The 21,648-nt window shown below is 38.6% G+C and overlaps 1 protein-coding gene across 2 annotated transcripts in view; it reads right to left on the reverse strand.

The window, feature by feature from the left end:
* REEP1 (receptor accessory protein 1) overlaps positions 1–21,648 on the reverse strand; it is a 124,741-nt gene that overhangs the window by 51,675 nt on the left and 51,418 nt on the right. For both annotated transcript variants that reach the window (XM_074285667.1, XM_074285666.1), the window contains exons 2-3: positions 18,476–18,548; positions 4,290–4,366 (exon numbers count right to left, since the gene is read on the reverse strand). In XM_074285667.1, the coding sequence (XP_074141768.1) occupies positions 4,290–4,366; positions 18,476–18,548 (150 nt within the window). The remainder of the gene's footprint in view (positions 1–4,289; positions 4,367–18,475; positions 18,549–21,648) is intronic.

Consider the following 21,648-nt stretch of genomic DNA (forward strand, 5'->3'; position numbering starts at 1 on the left):
ATTCCCTTCCTGCAACCAGGGGGCGCAGTGGGTGGAGCTCTGGGCCTCCCAGAGGACAGAATCCCAGAATCAGGACAAGCAGAGTTTAAATCTGTTTGCCAACAATTACTAGCTGTGTGAACATAACACATGAAATAACATCACACACACATATATACACCCAACTCACACACACACATATATATGCACACACACACATATACTCACAACACACACATATGTAACATACATACACAAGACATTCACAAACATACAACACACATACACACACCTACTCACACACATACAACACTTACACTCATACTCACGCACTCATAATATTTTATATGCAACACATACACAACTCACATAAACACTAAATGCACAACATGTACATACATACACAATACATATACATTAACACACAAACATCCAACACATATATGCTTACACACATCCATACACACACCCAACACATATTTATGCACTACACAATACTATACACAATATACATGCTGTTATGCAACATACACCACATACAAACACACCACACACAACACATACAGACACACATCACACACTCATACACACAACACATACATATCACATTGTACACACTCACCACACACATACACACATCTTTCTCTCTCTCCAAAAACACCAAGGTGAAAATCCCAAAGCACTTCTGCCAGGGAAGAAGTTCTGGCTTGGGAACAGAGCCCTGCTCCCCACAGGCTCCTTGTCTAGCCAACCACAAAAGAGATGTCAAGGTCGGGAGTTGTGAGCTCTGAAGAAAAACATTAGTCTCCTTGGAGGCCTCTGGGCACTGCCAGGCCAACTGTTCCAGGCAGCATCTTTCTATTCTTTGTGCAAAGACTAGCCAGACACCAGCTGATCTGAGCAGTCACAGCCACAGAGGGGGAGTTTCTGGGGACAAGGTGACAAAGGAGCTGAGCATTCCAAGGCCAGGACATCCCTCCACCCTTAGGACTGAGCTCCAGCAGGGAATGGCCTCTCCCCACACCTTCCACCTCAAAAAACCAGGAAGCCAAAGATAAACTTTGCCAGCCCTATTAACTCTCACACACCCTCTTCTATATAGCCAAATGAACACACAAGGAGCAAAGTCAGAGCTAGAACAATCTTTGGAGATCAATTAATTCCACCACCTCCATTCCTCCATTTTATAGATGAGAAAACTAGGGCCCAGAAAAAATTAAGTGATGGCCTATAAGTGGAAGGGATAGGATTTAAACCCTGCTGTGCTTACTCTAATCCTAGTGCTCTCTTCTGAAGTCTCAATCACTGCTCCAATACTCTGCTGATTTTCAAAAACACTCAGATTCCAGTGCCTCCTTGTGCACTGACCCAAGTCCAGTGGTTAACACACTCACTCTGCCAGAATGAGTAAGCTTTATTTTTAATTATGAAATATTTGTAGTGTCAATAAGAGGCAAAAGATGTCAGCAGTTCAAAGAATGTCTAGACCAAATACTGGAGGGGCTAAGGAAAAAAATAGGCACACTCCTACATTGTTGGTGGAACTGCAAATTATTTCACCTATTCTGGAAAGCAATTTGGAATTATGAAGGAAGAAATGATAGAAATAAGCATTTATTAGGCACCTTCTATGTGCCATTATGTTACAAATATGATCTCATTTGATCCTCACAACAACCTTGGCAAGTAGGTTGCTATTTTGATCCCTATTTTAGAGTTGAAGAAAACAAGATAAACAGAGATCAAGTGACTTCCTCAGGAATACCCAGCTAGTGTTAGAGACCAGATTTAAATTTGATTTTTCCCAACTCCCTATTCAAATTTCTATCAATTGCTGCCTTATCTCTCAACATTTGCATGTGCTTTGACTTAATGATATCCCTGATAGCCAGACATCCAACAGAGATCAAAGAAAGAGAAAATGGACCTAGATGTACAAAATTATTTCCAGCAGCACTTTCTGGAGCAACAAAACCCAGGAAACTAAGGGAGTCCCCATCAGTCGGAGAATGGCTGAACATTACAGCTTATGAATATAAAGATTCTACTGTGCTATAAGCAGTGACAAAAGACAGAGTGAAGTGAGCAGAACCCAGAAGAACAATTTCTATCATAACAACAACAGTGTAAAAACAAACAACTTTGAAAACCTTAAGAATGCTGATCAATGCAGTGACTAGCCCTGATTCTAAAAGATGAAGTCTATCCTCCACCTCCGGACAGAGAAGAAGAGATGGACTCAGGGGCACATTGATGGGACAGACTTTTTGGAAACAGTCAATAAAAGGATCTAATTCACCTATCTATATTTGTTATAAAGGCTTTACAAAAATTTAAAAACTTATTTGTGGTTGTTTTTATTGTTTAATCTTTTTAAGTATATTTGTTAAAAAGTTTTAGAATTTTTTTACTTATTGTATGGTTTTTTTAATTGTTTATATTGTTTATTGTTTTGTTGCTTATTTGTTACAAGAGTTTTGTTTTTCCTTCTTTTTGTCAATGTATGATTGTAGGAGCTGACAGGAAGTAAAAAAATCAGTTTTTATTCATTGAAAAAAACAATTGGAGCAGCTAGGTGGCACAGTGGATAGAGCACCAGCCTTGAAGTCAGGAGGACCTGAGTTCAAATTTGGCTTCAGACACTTAACACTTCCTAGCTGTGTGACCCTGGGCAAGTCACTTAACCCCAACTGCCTCAGGGGGGAAAAAAAAGAAAGAAAAAGAAAGAAAAAACAATTTAATTTTTTAAAAAAGGACATTTCTTCTCTTTCATTTTTTCCCACCTTAAGTGTTGTGAAGACTACAGGAAGATCTGAGATTTTTAGAGCTTAGGAAAATGCCAGTTTTCCCATAGTCTGCTGCTCCTAGATAGAGATGGGGACAGGATTCCAGTCTTCTGATCCAACAACTTTACTCAAGACCTCCAGACCCTCTGGAGGAACCCAAGGCTCAGAGCCATGAAACTGAGCTAGAATCAAAGTAATCAGATTGAACTTCCTGTTTCCATTGGTGCTGAGTGCAAATTAAGACATGGGAGCCAGACCAGAATGCACCACACATGAATCCCAGTCATCCTGAGAGTGGGGAGCAATTCAGACATCAAACTAAACACCAGCTGCCAGGCTGACTACAGAGAATGCTCAGGATAAGGGAGAAGGGCATAGTCTTTTCATTTTTGACCCTTCAGTAAACAATGGAAAGGGGACTGCATTTGGCAACAGAGGACCTAGAATCCCACTTCTGCCATTTACTCCCTGTGTGACTGTAAGCAAGTCATTTCCCCTATAGGGGCCTCAGTTTTTTCATCTGTAAAATGGGGGAAGGTTCCCCCTCTTCATCTATAATTCTAATGAGATGAAGAAGTAGGAAACTTAGCTTAATTTTCTTGTGTTTAAAATAGGGATAATGACACCTAACTTGTCATTTTTAAATAAACAGAATCATAGGTTTAGAACTGATAGAACTTCAGAGATCATCCAGTCCAATCATCTCATGTTACAGATGAAGAAACTGAGCCAGAGAAATGAATTAAGATAGTACCAAACAGTCCAAAGAACATTTTCCTAGTTTTTTGGTTCTCTGACTTCTTTAATATCAACTTTGATTTTTCTTTATTCCTTCTACTGAGTTTTATTGATGTATTTTGTCTTTGTAATTTCTAGAAAGACCCCTCTTCCCAAATCAAAATTAAATCCTTCCTTGCAACAAAAAATAACAAAGGTGATCACAACTGAAAAATGTATGCAACATTCTGTCCTGGTGGCCCCCCACCTCTCTGATATACAAGGAGACCCGTGCTGACATCTATATGTCCCCAGGCAGGACTGCACCATAAAGAAAGGAAAAACTTTGGTGAAAATAGACTATCTTGGAAGCTATACAATGTCTGAAACCAGAACCACAGATTTGAGATTTGTTGTTTCTCAGGCCTGAGTACCCAAAAGGACTTCCTACAGATGATGCTGGGTAAGAGACGGTGTATTACAATACAGGGTTGAGGGCAATAGACATGATACCAAGAAATCTTGCATTCAAAGTTTATCTCAAACATGTACTGTCTCTGTGACTTTGAGCAGGTCAAGTTCAAACTGGTGCCTCAGTTTCTTCCTCTGTAGAATGATGGGATTAAAGATAATGGCCTCTGTGGTCCTTTACATTTCTTAGCCCATAATCCTATGGTTGGTTCAATGTCCTCCTTTCTCCTCTCCCATACTGCCCTCCAAGATGATACATATCAGCCTCTGTCATTACCAAAAAAATATTCCTAATCACCACTCCTCCCGCATTCCCACACTTCAGTCATCACTCACCAGCAAAGAAAGATATCCGTGAATGTCTCTGCTGTTGTAAAAAGTGCAAATATAATCCAGTACATCATCCATTTTACCTGTCAGGAGAGAAAACAACCAGTCTGATGAGAAGAGGGAGGAAGGGCTTGTCCAACCTCCCACAGCATCAGACCAGCCAAAAGCTCAAGCAGTATTCCAGGCTAAGGTTGAATCCTCTCTCTTCCCATCCCCAGACACTTCTCCAAAGATAAATCAGGTTCTGTCCTGGTTTTCAGAGCCTAGAAAAAAAGTCAATGTGTTTCCATGGTCCACTCAGAAACTTCCAGTCCAAACCTCTGCAAAATCAAGGATTCATGATTTCAGACCTGGGCTTGACAATATTCCTAGAGCTCCTGTAGGATGTCTGGAAGAACTGTAGGCCCAGAGCCCTGAAGCTGAGTTACAATCAAAGTAACCAGGTTGAGCTGTTGACTGCTAGGGATCACTGTGGATTAATCTGGGACACTTCCATTCTCTCAGACGCTAGACTTTGCTTCCCAACCTCTCTCATACCTGGTTTCTTTTATTTATTCTCTTAAATCAGACTCTCCAACCTAGAGCAAATTTCTGCAAAGGAATTCCAAGATTTTCACTGCCTCAGAGGGGAAGGGTCCTAAAATATTGCAAAAGACTCCTTATTGGTCTTCCTTGTTCCCGTCCTACCCTCTTGAACAAAATACATCTTACAAAGTGCTATCAATTGCAGAACCCAGAAAGACCTGGGTTTCCATATCACTTCTGATGCTTCCTATAAAACCAACATATTATTATATTAAACATATTATATATTAATATATTTATTATATATAATATATTAATATGAACTTATATTAAATTTATATTATTATATTAAAATTATAATTATATTAAACCCCAATTTAATCCTTCAGAATCTGTTTCTTTATCTGTAGAAAGAGGATATCATCTTGTAACATGTTACTCAGAAGAGTTTCTGAATGTAGCCAGTGCTTGAAGCTCTGGGGTAGTAAAAATTTCTGGACTTGGACCCAGGTACTTCTTATGACTTAAAAGCTCTGTTACCCTAAGTGGTGACTTAACTCCTCCAGGCCTCAGTTTCCTCATCTGTCAAGTGAGAATAATAATAATCTTTGCCTCTCAAGGTCATTGTGAGGAACAAATAAATTAATGAAGGTCTTTGCATACCTTTAAATGCTATATCAATGTTACCTAGTATTATGATTGCATCACTTCCCTATTTAGAAATCTTTAATGGTATGAAATGGTCTTCTGGAGAAAATCTAAATGCCTTAGTTTGGGATTTGTTTTCCTTCCACAATCTGGTCCTTGTCTATTTTTCTAGTTTTATCCCCTGTAGTAGGGTGGTACAGCAGCTAAAGTGACATTGTATCAGGAAGATCTGCATTCAAATTCAACATCAGACACTTGCTAGCTGTGGAACCTGATAAGTCACTTAACCTCTATCTACCTGTTTCCTCATCTAAAAAATGGGGATAAAAAAAGCACCTACCTTGAAGAGCTGTTGTGTGCATCCAGAGAATATATTTGTAAACCTTAAAGTGCTTTATAAATGCTACTGTTATTATTGCTACTATTCCCTACATTATTACTATTCCCTTGAGAAGCACTATATTAAAGTGGATAAAATTCTGGCTTGAAGTCAGGAAAAACTGGATTCAAATCCTGTCTTTTAGGTTGTGTGACTCTGCACATGTCACTTAGCCTTTCTGAGTCTGAGTTTTTTCATTTGTAAGGTTAGGAGGATAGCATCTCTAAGATCTTTTCAGCTGTAAATCAGACATCAACATATAAATTCTATGCTCCAAACTATTTGCTACTCCCTTCTTCATGACTCATTTCCTGCTTCCATGCCTCTAACCATGCCATCCCCCTCACCAGGGATGTCTACTCCCTTTACATCACCACTAATTAAAACCCATTATTCAATGCCCAGCTTCAAAATTAATTTTCTCCCTGATCAGCTGAATGGGACTTGTTTCTCTTTTGAATTCCACTGGTTCTACATGTGATGGGAAGGGTGACTGGGGAAAATGGTCATAGGTATGTTTACTGCCTCATTTTAATTCTTGGAATATACCTTGAATTCTGCTCTAAGTAATTACTTCTTACTTCTTTCACATTATTACCATGCACACAGAATTGGTTGTTGGAAATACAGAAGGAAAACAGAGGTTTGGGAGCAAAAGAATATGGACCCACACAGATATTTTATATATATATATATATATATATATATATATATATATAATATTATATATCCAGCTAGATATCTGCAGGAAGCTTTTGAAGTGCTATATTTCCCTTTCCCTGTGTGCCCTTTGGGGACAGGGAAACTTTAATTCATATTTTTCACTTTTTCTATCCCAGTGATTTTCAACTATGTCCCCACTCTCCCCATCATCAAACCTTCCATAATATTTTAAAATTTAAAATAATTTAAAGCATCAATGGTTCCTGAGAGCATAAACAAAATTCCATACTTATAGGCCTTATTCTTCCAGTCAACCAATAAATATGTATTAAGTTCCAGATGTTTGCCAGGAACTGTGATAAGTGCTAGGGATACAAAAAGATAGTCCTTGCCCTCAAGGAGCTTATGATCTAATGACAGAGAGATAACATACCAACAAATATATACAAAACAACTCTATACAGGATAAATCAGAAATAATTAGCAGAGATAGAATCATTTTGGTCAAGGAGGAAAAGATAATTCTCTCTCCTCCAGGGCCAAGGATGGTCATTATTATCACACAGCATTCAGTTTGGTCATATTGACTTCCCTCCTCCCTCCCTTTTACATTGTTATAGGCTTTAGGGATGGTACTTTTCTAGTTTGCATCAGTTCCCATAATTCTTTCCAGGTTTCGTAGAAATTTTTGTGTTCATCATATCTCAAAGCATGGTAATATTCCAATCATGAATGTATTAAGTACTTGGTGTGTATTAGACACTTTGCTAAGCAGTAGAGAAAGGAAAGGAAAAATCAAACCCAGTCTCTGCCTTTGGGTAACTTTTTTTTTTTTTTTTTTTTTTTTTTTTTTTTTTTTTTTTACTGAGGCAATTGGGGTTAAGTGACTTGCCCAGGGTCACACAGCCAGGAAGTGTTGAATATCTAAGATCACATTTGAACTCAGGTCTTCTTGACTTCAGGCTGCTGCTCTATCTACTGCGCCATCTAGCTGCCCCAGTGACTTACATTCTAATGGGGGCAGAAAACATGTATATAAATAGGCTACAAAATACAAAATAGGTTACAAAAAATGCAAATGAGATGCCAGATAACCTCAGAAGAGAAAGTCCTAGCTTTTGGAGGGACAGGAGACCAGGAGAGGTCTGCCATAGAAGGGGAAATAAGATGAATCAGGAAGGACTCCATTACACTTACAACCTACAATTAGTTTTGCTACACTCCAAATGATGGGCATTCTTTTTGTTTTTAGCTCCTTGCTACCACAAAAGTCTTGCTATTCTTATTTGGATATATGGGTTCAAAGGTGTGGACACTTAAATCTTTTTTTTTTTTCCAGCCCAAAGACATTTCCATGTAGTACTTTAAATGATCCTTATTGATATATTTGTCTTCCCCCTCCTACCAGACTGGTAATTCCTCAAAGGCAGAGATTGTCTCATTCTTTTCTGTACTCCCATAGCACCAAGCCTAAGGCCTCCCACTCCCAGTCCTGTGACTGGTACATATTGTGTCAGAAAGACCTAGATTCCAATCCTGTTGCTTACTATCTGTGTGACTGTGTTCCAAGTCACTTAAGTATCCTCTTTGAGATTGGTACCTATGAAATGGAAGCACCTCAGTGGCTCAATTAGATGGAGAGCTGGCCTGCACTCAAATCAGATTCCAGACTCTTAGTAGTTGTGAGACTATATTCCTGGAGAAGGAAATGGCAAGCACTTCAGTATTTTTGCCAAGGAAACCCCATGGACAATATTGGTGAACTACAGAGTCAAACATAATTGAATAATAGCCACAAAGGCAAGGTAATGAATAGGATTTTAGGATTTAGGATTAGGAAGAGCTGAGTTCAAATCCTGCTTCAGATGCTTATTAGCTGTATGATTCTGGGCAGATCACTTACTCTTTTATTGTTTGTTCAGTCATGCCTGACTCTTCATGACCCCATTTGGGGTTTGCTGGGGAGAGATCCTGGAGTGGCTGGCCATTTCCTTCTCCAGATCATTTTACAGATGAAGAAACTGAGGCAAATAGTGTGTAAAATGGGGGTAATAATAGCACTTAATTTACAGGTTGGTTGTAAGGACCAAGGAAATTAAATTATGTTAAAATACTTTGTAAACTTTAAAGCACTATATAAATGTTAGCTATTATTATTATTATTAAAAGGGAATGATGATATTTACAATATAACCATCCAAGATTGTTCCAATAAGATATCCAATACTTGTTGAAAACCTTAAGATGCTATAAACAAGCAAGCTTTTAATAAGTGCTCAACAAAGGGAATGGTACCTACTCTTACTCTAGATACCCACAAAGGTTTAGCATTGGACCTGGAATTAGGAAGACTGGAGCTTAAATGTGACCTCAGATACTTCCTAGCTGTATGACCTTGGGCAAGTCATTTCCCCCTGTTTGCCTCAGTTTCCCCATCTGTAAAATGAGCTGGGGAAGGAAATGGCCAATAATTCCAGCATCTCTGTCAGGAAAACCCCAAATAGAGTCATGAAGAGTCAGACATGACTAAACAAACAACAATAAAAGAGTAAAAAAGAAAGTGGGAGCTCTCTAAGTAGTTGAATAAATGAGCAGCAAGGAAATTTCTCAGCAGTTAAATGGAATGCCAAGATCATCCCTTCTCAGGAAGAAGGAGGAACTTCAGAAAACATCAGGAGATACGGGTCCTTTAAACACCAGGGACAGCCTCAGCTCAGGAGACCCAGCAGGTGGCATTACTAATGAAGGGTGACTTAGCTAAAAATGGCTCAGATGTCAGGCCATATGAAAAGGACATCATTTAATAGGCTTCCGTGTCCCCGATTACTGACTCACTCTGTGCAGTGACTGTCACACACCTACAGTCAGTGCCTGTGGCTGATGGCAAGAAACCCATTCATTCATATCCATTAACCCCAGGGGGTGGATAAGGAAGAAATGGAGGGGTTGGGACTTAAAAGGGGACCAATGAGGACCCAGGTTTTGGAAGCTTGTGGTGGTTAGTCATGTTCAACTCTCCACAATCCAATTTGGAGTTTTCTTGACAAAGGTATTGCAGTGATTTGCCATTTTCTCCTCCAACTCATTTTACAAATGGAGAAACTGGGGCAAACAGTAATGTGACTTGCCCACTAGTAGTATAACATCTAATATTGAATTTGAACTCAGGATGCTCCCACCTTCAGGGCCAGCATCACCTAGCTACCATTAAGGAGCAAGTAGTCCTTCTGTTATACTAGCACAGATTTATCCAGGAGACAGACATTCCAGGTCCATACAAAGGCTGAGCCAGAACTCTTGACCAAGAATCTTGGACTTTATCTTATAGATCAGAGGTTCTTAAGCTCAGAGATAATAATAATAATAATAATATTTAAGAAATATATTTTGATTACTGTATTTCAGTATAATTTATTTCCTTTTAATTTAAATTTGCATTTTAATTTGTGTTTATATAAAACACTAAATTTTAATGTAATATTAATTTAACAAGGACATAATATTTGGAAAATAGTTTTTCAACATAATTCATTTCCTTTGTAACTCTGTTCTATACATTTAAATTGATTTTGTTTTAAATTGGATATTTCATATATAGAAGAATTACACATGTTTAACATATATTGGACTGTTTGCTCTCTAGGGAAGGGTGGAGGGAAAGGAGGGGAAAAATTGGAACATAAGGTTTTGCAGGAGTGAATGTTGAAAATTATCTGTGCAAGAAATGCAAATTAAGACAACTCTGAGGTATCATTACACACCTGTCAGATTGGCTAAGATGACAGGAACAAATAACGATGAATGTTGGAGGGGCTGTGGGAAAACTGGGACACTGATGCATTGTTGGTGGAGTTGTGAAAGAATCCAACCATTCTGGAGAGCAATCTGGAATTATGCCCAAAAAGTTATCAAACTGTGCATACCCTTTGACCCAGCCATACTACTACTGGGCTTATACCCCAAGGAACTACTAAAGAAGGGAAAGGGACCTGTATGTGCCAAAATGTTTGTGGCAGCCCTTTTCATAGTGGCTAGAAGCTGGAAGATGAATGGATGTCCATCAATTGGAGAATGGTTGGGTAAACTATGGTATATGAATGTTATGGAATATTATTGTTCTATAAGAAATGACCAACAGGAGAAATACAGAGAGGCTTGGAGAGATTTACATCAACTGATGCTGAGTGAAACGAGCAGAACCAGAAGATCATTATACACTTCAACAATGATACTGTACGAGGATGTATGCTGATGGAAGTGGATATCTTCAACATAGAGAAGAGCTAATCCAATTCCAATTGATTAATGATGGACAGAACCAGCTACATCCAGAAAAGGAACACTGGGAAATGAATGTAAACTGTTATTTTTACCTTCTGAAATCCAATTCTTCCTGTGCAAACAAAAAATTCGGTTCTACACACATATATTGTATCTAGAACTATACTGTAATATATTTAACATATATAAGACTGCTTGCCATCTGGGGGAGGGGGTTGGGGGAGGAAAGGAAAAAATCTGAATAGAAGTAAGTGCAAGGGATAATGTTGTAAAAAATTACCCATGCATATGTACTGTCAAAAAATGTTATAATTATGAAATAAAATAAAAATCTTTAAAAATAAATTGGATGTTTCACGTTTAACATTTAAATGTATTTTAATATAATTGATTTCCTTGTAATTCTGTTTTATTTTATTTATTTAAAATATTTAATGCTTAATGTTTGTGTGGTAGTTTGATAGCTATTTCGATATAGTATCCTTTGTGCATGCATTTAAAAACATTGTTGGGGCAGCTAGGTGGGGCAGTGGATAGAGCACCAGCCCTGAAGTCAGGAGGACCGGAGTTCAAATATTGTCTCAGACACTTAACACTTCCTTGCTGTGTGACCCTGGGCAAGTCACTTAACCCCAGTTTCACAAAAAAAAAAAAAAAGTAAAAAATAAAAACATTGTTATGAGAAGAAGCCTGTGGACTTCACAGACTGCCAGCAAATGGGCTGTAACACAAAGCAGACTGAGAGCCCCTGTTATACACACTGAAGTATCTGATGGACTCATCTTGGAGTCTAGAAGACCTAGCTTCAAATCCTACTCTGACATATCTAGCTATATGACCCTGGGCAAGGCACTTACTATCAGTGCCCAGACTATAAATTTCAGATAAGCTGCCCAAATACATTGGCTGGAATGAATTCTTTATATCACTGGAAAATAGGGAAGAAAAGAAGAAATTAATAGTGACAAACATTTTGCCCACCAAGAGCAACCAAGAGCTACAAATATCTGAGAAAGCATAAAAAGCTAATATATACCCACACATATACAGAATGTCCAAAAAGTCTTAATATACTTTTACGCTTTCACAATTTATATATGCATCTATGCATAAATGCGTGTGTATTTCTCTAGCTGTCTATATTTGAACTTCACAACAATCCTATAATGAAGTTCTATAGCTATGGATATTTCCCATTTTTCAAATGCAGAAACTGAGTCTCAGAGGTGAAATCATTTACCCAAAGTCACCTAGCTAATGCTATAGAAGGAGGACATGAATCTGGGACAAAATCACAATTTAGCACGTCAAGCCAGGCACCAGATGAACTCAGAACTCTATGTATATGTAATGTGTATATACACATATATGTATACACACAGTCTCTATTTTTTCCAAGCTATGTGATGTTAAGTTACATAATCTTTTTGCATGTCAGTTTTCTCACCTAGAAAATGAGGAGTTGATTCAGTGGCCCCTCAAAACCAGCCTATCTCCAAAATTAGGTCCAGATAGAAAGTAAACTTCCTGAGGGAAAGCACTATTTCGTGTTTGTGTACTTATCACTCAGCATACATCTTTTGGCATACAACTGGGACTTAATAAATGCTTGTGAATGGATAGACAGAAGAAGGAATGGATTGTCAAATCCATCAATGAACTGATTTCAGAAATCTAATGGAGAAACATGTTATAATTTATCAGTGGAACCATCACGTGCCAAAGAGGCAATTTAGGGTGGCTCAAGGCAAACTGGACTCAGAAAACCACTTCACGAACTGCCTCTGAAACATACGGGCTTCGTAACTCTTAGAATGTCACTTAAACTTTCATCCAAGCAGTTCACTAAGATAGGGGTTAGTCACTTGGAACCCATGAACATATATGTGTATGTGTATATAGATATATACATACATATACATATATGTATATTATACATATACATTTAGACTGTGTATGAACACATAAATATATATGTACTTTGATATTCAATATAATTGGTTTCTTTGCAATTCTTTGTACTTTGTGCATTTAAAAATATTTTAAGGATCCATAGGCTTCCTCAGATTAAGAAAGAGGTCTATGACATAGGATTATTAAATTGTACAAGGGGAGGTAGGGAAGGAAGGGAAGGAAAAGAGAGGAAAAAGAAAAAGGAAAGAGAAGGGAAAGAAAAAACATATATATATACATATACATATATATATACATATATGCAAGGTACTTAATATATTTAACACAAAGGAAACAGAAGGCATATGAAATAACTATGTAGCCATTCCCCATATCTCAGAGATGAAAGGTCATCTACTCCAACCCATATCTTCCTGAGAATCCCCTGGAGTGACCACAAAACAAGTAGTCACAGCCCTCTGTCGAAGGCAGCTATTCACTCTGAGGCAGACTTTTCCACTCAGAGGCTGCTCTAGGCCTTAGCAAGGACATCAAAGCTAAATTTGCTTCTCTGCAATGTCCACCTGTTCTGCCCCAAGGCTACTCTCTGGGGCTAAGCAGGACAAAGCTAATCCTTTGTACCAGGTGGCAGACTTGAAGGATATTAATTCCTCATTAAAAAAATCAAATGATGTTTAAATTTTTCCCAGGGTCAAAATAGCAACCACCATCTTGGAGTGGTTATTATATTATTATTTATCATCTATTAATATGCATAGATATTAATTCAACTACATTTGTTAAACAAATATCTGTTATAGATCAGCCCCAGCACCAGGCAAATTGGATACAAAGGCAAAAAACAAAACAGCCCTTACCCTCAAGGAGTTTCCATTCTACTGGGAAGGGACAGGGATACAAGAGGAGTACAACAGGAGTACAGCTAAATAAATATACAAAGCATATACAAGCGGCTTAAAGAGAGCAGAAACAACTTGAAAAAAAGCAGGAAAAAATAGTGATTTTAGCTCTTAGCCCAATGCCTAAAACACAGTAAGCACTTAATACATTCTTGTTGACTTGTCTCAACTTGGAGATGAAGAGGAAGTAGGGCAGCAAGAGAACAAATTCACAGAGGTAGGAAATGAAATTTTACACAGGGGACATACTTAGCAGCCAAATTTAACTGAAATGGAAAATATATGAGGGAAAATTGTACATCATTATATGTAAAGATTATAAAATTTATGATTTGCAAACTATAATTCCATTTTATTTCTAAAATAACATATTTATATATGTATAATCTTATTCTATTCCTTATTCTATTATTTAATTAAATTTATTATTATTATTTTATTATATATATTATATATATATGTATATATAAGTATATATTTAGACCCTTTTGACCTATCCCTAATGGTTTTCACCAAAATGCTCTTCACAAGGTAGAATCTTTTTTTTTTTTTTTTTTAATTTAAATTTTTTTTGCAGAGGCAATTGGAATTAAGTGGCTTGCCCAGGGTCACACAGCTAGGAAGTGTTAAGTGTCTGAGACCAGATTTGAATTCTGGTCCTCCTGCCTTTAGGGCTGGTGCTCTGTCCACTGTGCCACCTAGCTGTCCCCACAAAGTAGAATCTTAATAAATATTTGTGAAAATATTATCAGGTTCACTTAGTTCACATGCTTTCAGTATATAAGGGAGTCCGGAACTACTACAATTTGAAAATCACGTAAGACCTTGTAATTCTCAGTGGTCTGATTCCATTTTCTGTTTCATATCAATCTTCAACTAAATTTCCCTCCTGGGAAAAGGATTCACTGACCAGTGAACAGGAAGAGCCAGTCTAACTATCAACTACATTTCTCATTGTCAATTAATACCCTGTCCCCTGGCTTACAAGGCAGGATGAGTAGTAATCATTGATCAATTCTGTTCGTCCACTATAACTGAGGATGAAGAGGATCTCCCCTATATAGGATTTATGTCCTTCCTGCCTTGGGACCCATCCTCAAAAGGGCACAGTCCTTAAAGTATTCCATGGCTAACAAAAAATGGGAAAAAGCAGGATATGCTGAGAGAGAATGTTAAAGGTTTTCATTGTGCACTGAGACAGCTGAGTCTGGATATTTTAACTTATTATTAAACTTATATTTTTATGTCTCTAGACTCCATCACCCCATAACAAAAACTTGTTGGGTGGGCCTTAAATTGGTTTAATCTACCTGGGTACAACCGAGGACCATCACAAATTCCACGTCCAAAAGCCCTTATAAAGCAATTTCTCTCTTTCTGTGGTAGATAGTTGTCATTATTTCCATTTTGTAAATCAATTAAGAAACATTTATTAAGTGCCCACTATGTGCCAAGCACTGAGCTAGGTACTGGGGACACAAATGCAAAGATTGAAATAATTCCTATTCTCATTTAACTTACATTCAACCAACAAGCATTTATTGCACGCCTACTATGTGCCAAGCATTGTACTAGGTATTAGGGGTAGAAAATTTTAAAATTAAAGATTCTCAACTCTTGAAGAGTTTATAGTCAATCAACAAACAGTTATTAAGCACTTATTATGTGTGTGAGGCACTGAATTAGGTGCTGGGGACACACATACAAAGAATGAAATAATCTTTATTCTCATAAAATTCAACTGCAATCAATGAACATTTATTAAGCACCTACTATGTGCCAGGATCTCTACATATATTCCTTCTCATGGAGATACAAATATAAAAAATAGAGCAATTGAACATTCAAGATTCTTACACTTGATTAACAAGCATTTATTAAGCACCTACTATGCCTACTATGTGTTACTTGAATCCCTTCTACTATGGATACAAATATAAAAAATAAAGCAACCCAACATTCAAGGTTCTTACATTCAATCAACAAGCATTTACTAAGCACAAACTATGAGCCAGAACTTTATTTGAATCTCTTCTCATGGGAATAAAAATAGGCAAAATAAAGTAATTCAACATTCAAGGTTCTTACATTCAATTAACAAGCATTTATTAAGCACCTACTGGGGCCAGGAACTTTACTTGAATCTCTTCTCATAGAGATATAAATATAAAAAATAAAGCAACTCAACATTCAAGGTTCTTAAGTTCAATAGACAAATATTTATTAAACACCTACTATGTGCCAGGAACTCTACAGGTATCCCTTCAACTAGGGATACAAATATAAAAGATAAAGCAACCTAAAGTTCAATTAACAAGCATTTATTAAGCACCTACTCTGAAGTGCTGGTGTTACAAAGACCAAAGTAAAATAGACCCTGCCCTCAAGGAGCTTCCATTCTACAAGAAGAAAGGAGAAAAAGTCAAGATGAGGAGGAGATGCTGGTTTGGACCACACAGCCATCTCTTGTTGGTCCTCAGATGCTGATATCAAAGAGCTACCCAAGGCAAGTAGAGGCAGGGCTTGGGATGCCCTGTTTTATCACAGAGGGGTAACCTGTGCCCCTGCTTGCCCTGTTTATCTCCTTGAATTGTGTTTTCTCAGGTCCCAGGTGATCATTCATGGAGAGAGATGAGACCGGCAATGCAATTTCTAATGAGCCTGGCATGAAAAATCCATTACCCCCCACAATTCATTTGGTCCCAATCCCAAGCCACACCAAGGATAAAGGAACACTTTCTAAGGGCATGGCTCCCTGACTTCTGAGGAGAGAGAAGGGAGTTCTGGGGGAAGAGGATGGAGAGGGGAGATGCAGACCCCATGTGGGGAAGTACCCTAAAGACTCCTGGGGAGCCTGGAGCAGGAAGGCAATGCAGGAGGAAGTCAGCCCATCCATAAGAAAAGAACATTCACGGCTACCTGCCTCAACCGCCTTACCTACTGGGAGGTGAGCTGGGAAAGGTGATGTTCCATCTCGATCACAACTCTCTCCCCTATTCCTAGAGCCTAGCTCTAGTTGAGATTCCTCTTGTCTCTTGCACCTGAGGATCTGGGGGCGGGGGGATGTGGGAAATGGGAAAATTTCTTCATATACTGGAGCACCTGATCTACTCGCCTTACATTCTGCATCCAATAAGCAACAGGATCGCAGTATTCTCAGTCTCTGAAACTGAGAGGAAGCAAGCCAATGGCATGGGAGCCCTGCACTAGATAGAGGGGAATGACATTATAATATAAAGTCATATAATAAAACAATACGTCTCAATTTCACAAGGGCCAGCGGCTACTGTGGAAAAATTAATTCACATAACGTGATCATTAATAACCTAAGGTATTTGCTTAAGGTGTTTCCTTTCCTGATATGTATTAATATACCAAGAGGTGATTCCTTTAAACCAAGTCTTCAGGAACCAAATAATTCATATTAAATAAATTCATATTAAAATTAGTTATAACAATTAAAATATGCATTAACACAGGCACCTTGACAGCCACGTAGGGAGATTTAGGGGAACAAAAGGAGCCATTACTGCAAAATCTTTCCTTCCTTTCCTGCTTCTTACATGGCACCAGGTCGTGGGAAAATCCCTGCTGACATTTATGCAGCATTCTGAGATTTGAAAAGGGCTTTATACTGATCATATCTCATTGGAGCCCCACAAGGGCCCTGTGAGTTAGGAGCTATTCATCAATCCCATTTTACAGATAAGAAAACTGAACCTTAGATGTAACCAACTCACCTGACATCACATATAATTAACTATTTGTGGGGAGACTTGAATTCAAGTCTTCTGGACTCGACGTCAGCTACTCTATTATACTGTCTAGATAAGTGATAATAACCATAATAAATGAAATATTCATAAAACACTTTGCAAACATGATTTTAAATTTTAAATTAGTTAATTTAAAATTTAAATTAAAAAATAAATTTAAAATAAATTAAATTATTAATAAATTTGAATATTAATCATATTGGTTAGCATTTACACAGCACTTTAAAGCTATTATAATTATATTTATATATCATATAATTATAATTATAATCTCATTTAATTCTCACAAGAACCTGGTGAGATGGATGCTACTGTTATCCCATTTTCCAGATGAGGAAACTGAGGTTCAGAACATCTCCGGGTCACAATGCCAATGAGTGTGATGGCAGCAGACTCTACTGTGGGAGAGTCAGCATGACAGCTTGTCCCTAAGAAAGCAGAGGTGGGGGAAGTTTGTTCTGGAAGCCCCATTCAGTTTCTAGGTCAGTACTAGACTGACTAGACTAGACTAGAATCTCTGCTCTAGATTCTAAATGGCAGAGCTGGATTGATAAAGTTTCCTCATCTAAAGATTCCCAAAACCAACACTTCAGTCCCAAAGGGTCTGTCATCCCTTTCTCTCAACTCCCAGGCCTGCTTTCCAACTTGTGGGGAGCACTGCCCTTCCCTGCCCACTTAACAAAGGGCCCACAAGTGACCATGACTTTCTAGCTCCCAGCCAGACCTTTCCCGGGGGGGGGCTGGTAATGCCAGTGCCAGGACCCTCCTTTAGGGATAAGAGCTGGGCATAAGAGAAGGAAGATCCTGAAGGGACCATAGGGGAACTGAGTCACAGCCCCTAACCCAGCAGCCTGAGGAACCAGAAGGCATGGATTGTGAAGTTACATCGGGGCTCTTGTCCCAGGATGAAAAAAAAAAAAAAATTCAGACTGAAGAGGAAATCGAGTTCAGAGAAATTAAGTGATTTATTTACCCAAGGTCACACAGCTTCCTCTTCCCTAGAGCCCATTGCTCACAATGGTTCTCCCCCATTCTAAGCCCAGTCAGCCCAGTCAGCCCCTGGCCCATAGCATCCTCAAAAAACTCAGCTAAAGAACAGATACTTACGTATTCTTTAATGTCCTTTGACTTTACTGCCTTGTACGAATAATACGCAGGATAAAGGGTGCCAAATAGGAGCCTAGGGAGAGAGAGAAATAAAAGAGAATCCGTGTGAATGTTGGGGTCCAGACCCAGGGATGAATCATGATCCCCTTCCCTTCCCAGTAGTCCTTAGGACCCATAAGGACAGTGACCACCATCACCACTACCACAGCTCATATTTTTGCCTCCCGACAAGATGTGAAAAGTTGGGGTGTGTACAGGAGATCACCAGGGATCAATTCAACAATCACTGATTAAGCCGCTTACATGTACCAAATGTAGACTTGGGGTCAAGAAATTTGAGTTCAAATCCTGCCTAAGACCCTTACCAACTTGTGACACTGGGCAAGACCCTTAGTGGCTCTCTGCCTCAATTTCCTCATCTATAAAATGGGGATAATAAGAACATCTAGTCCAGTGTTTAGGGGATCACAATGAAATGACAGATGCAAACCTTTAAAGTTCTATATAAATATTAGCAGTTATTATAATGATAGGCTACAGAGACAAAAATCTAATTGTTCCTGCCCTCAAGGAATTGATATTTTGCTCTGGTAATCAATATGCACACAGTTAAGTATATATAAAATGTATTTACATAGCACAGAGTCTAGCACAGAGCTGTTGTTGTTTAATTGTTTTCAGTCACGTCCAAATCTTCACGATCCCATTTGGTGTTTTCTTGGCAGAGATACCAGATGGTTTGCCATTTCCTTCTCTAGCTCACTTGACAGAGGAGGAAGCTGAGGGAGAGAGAAGTAACTTGCCCACAGCTAGTAAGTGTCTGAGGCCAGTTAAACTCATCTTCCTAACTCCACACTCAGCGCTCTATCCACTGAACCACCTACTTGTCCCTGGCACATAGTAGGTGATTTAATAATAGTTGCTGATTGACTTAATTTTTTTTAATTAAAGGTTTTTATTCTCAAAACATATACATGAATAATTTTCAACACTCATCCTTACAAAATCTTGTGTTCTAAAATTTTCCCTCCCTTACTCCACCCCCTCGCTAGATGGTAAGTAATTCAATATACGTTAAACATGTATAATTCTTCTATACATATTTCCACAATTATTGTGCTGCACAAGAAAAATCAGATCAAAAAGGAAAAAATGAAAAAGAAAACAAAATGCAAGCAAACAATTACAAAAAGAGTAAATATACTATGTTGTGAACCACACTCAGTTCACACCATCCTCTCTGGGTGCAGATAACTCTCTTCATCACAAAACCATTCAGCCTGGCCTGAATCATTTTATTGTTGAAGAGAGCCACGCCCATCAGAATTGATCATCATATGATCTTGTTGTTGCCATGTGTAATAATCTCCTGGTCCTGCTCATGTCACTCAGCATCAGTTCCTGTAAGGCTCTCCAGGCCTTTCTGAAATCATCCTGCTGGTCATTTCTTATAAAACAATAATATCCTATGTGCTATGGCATTCATATACCATAACTTATTCAGCCATTCTCCAACTGATGGGCATCCACTCAGTTTCCGTTTCTTGCCACTACAAAAAGGGCTGCCACAGACATTTTTATTATATCTTTGGGATACAAGCCCAATAGAAACACTGCTAGATCAAAGCCCTTTGGGTATAGTTCCAAACTGCTCTTCAGAATGATTGATTAATGGGAGTGTCAGCAGCTGAGAAATTAAGAAAAGGCTTCCTAGGGCCTTTAAGTTGAATCTGGAGTGATCCTGGAGATTCCAGGAGGCAGGAAGAAAGGCACACTACCATCATGGGGAAGGGATGTGGGGGTGAGAGAGAGAATATCAAAGAGGAAATCCCAGCACCCTCAGCAACGGCGGCAGCAGTGATCATCACCAGCTGAGGTCAAGACAGATCCAGTTAATCCCAGGCAGTTGCTATGGCCTTGACCCAACTTGGGACTCGCCAGCTGCCAAGACATGGTAAAAGAATCCTAAGCAGAAGCCCGGATGCCTTCTGTCACTGGAATCTCGGAGCTGCCCTCGCCCCATGTCATTGGCTGGAAAGCCTTTGGGGAGAACATCCCGCCTTATAAACCATTAGCACTGCTTCTGTCAAGATCGACTGAACAAGGCTAGAAGCGAGGCACCCAGAGCAGCCATCTAGAACTAGGAGAAGGGACTTCAGATCATTTGGTTTAACCCAAGATTTTATCAATGAAAATACTGAAGGCCATAGAGGTGGAGGACTTACAAAAAGACCCAGATAGAAGTTGCCCACAACAAAAGATGGGTAAAGGGACTGTGATCTGCACAACTGCTTAAAATAGAGATCACAGCCCTAAGGAAGCATTCCTGGGTCCTTGCAGAGTTCCTGGCACATAGTAGGTGTTTAATAAATGTTTGTTGAATCAACTCAATTCAACTATTATGGATCAGTTGTATACAGAGAAGAATGTCAGACCCTGAGAAGAAATACAAAGTTCAGATCCTACATGGACCCTGCCCTGCCAGAGCTTAGTTTAATAAAGGGACATGCTACATACACAGATAAATGCAACACAAAAAACCTTGATAAATTCATTTAAGAGTTGTGAAATAAAGTGCCATGAGTGGGGAGGGTGGTAAGGGGTTTTAATGAATCATCATGGAAGGCTTCACGGAGGAGGGGTATTGGAGCAGATCTTTAAAGGATGGGCCAGTATGAACAAAAAGCATAAAACCAGGAAAGTGTAGGCACATCTATGGGGCACACCTGGGATGGGCTTGGGTGGTAGCAGTTTAATAACCAAGAAGGCGCCTAAACTTATCCTGGAGGGGGTGGTACAGAGTTTACTGACTCTGGAGTCAGGACCTGAGTTCAGATCCCACCTCTGATACTTATTAGCTGTGAGGTCCCGACTCTCCCTTAACCTCACCTATAATGTGAGGGGGGGTTTGGACCAAACCAAGACTTCTTAAATTTTTTTCCACTCCCGACCCCTTTTCACCCAAGAAATTTTTATACATAGTTATATAAAATAGGTTTGCAAACTAAACATTTACCAATAATAAATCATTAAGAAATTTATTTTAAAACAATTCTTTATACATAGAATTTTATCATTTATTAAAGACAAAAGCAAATTTGTATACTAATGATGTGTACTTAATACTTAATAAGTACTTAATAACAAAGTACTAATAATAGCACTTAATAATA

The sequence above is a fragment of the Sminthopsis crassicaudata genome, chromosome 2 (assembly GCF_048593235.1).
Source record: "Sminthopsis crassicaudata isolate SCR6 chromosome 2, ASM4859323v1, whole genome shotgun sequence".
Taxonomy (NCBI): Eukaryota; Metazoa; Chordata; class Mammalia; order Dasyuromorphia; family Dasyuridae; genus Sminthopsis; species Sminthopsis crassicaudata.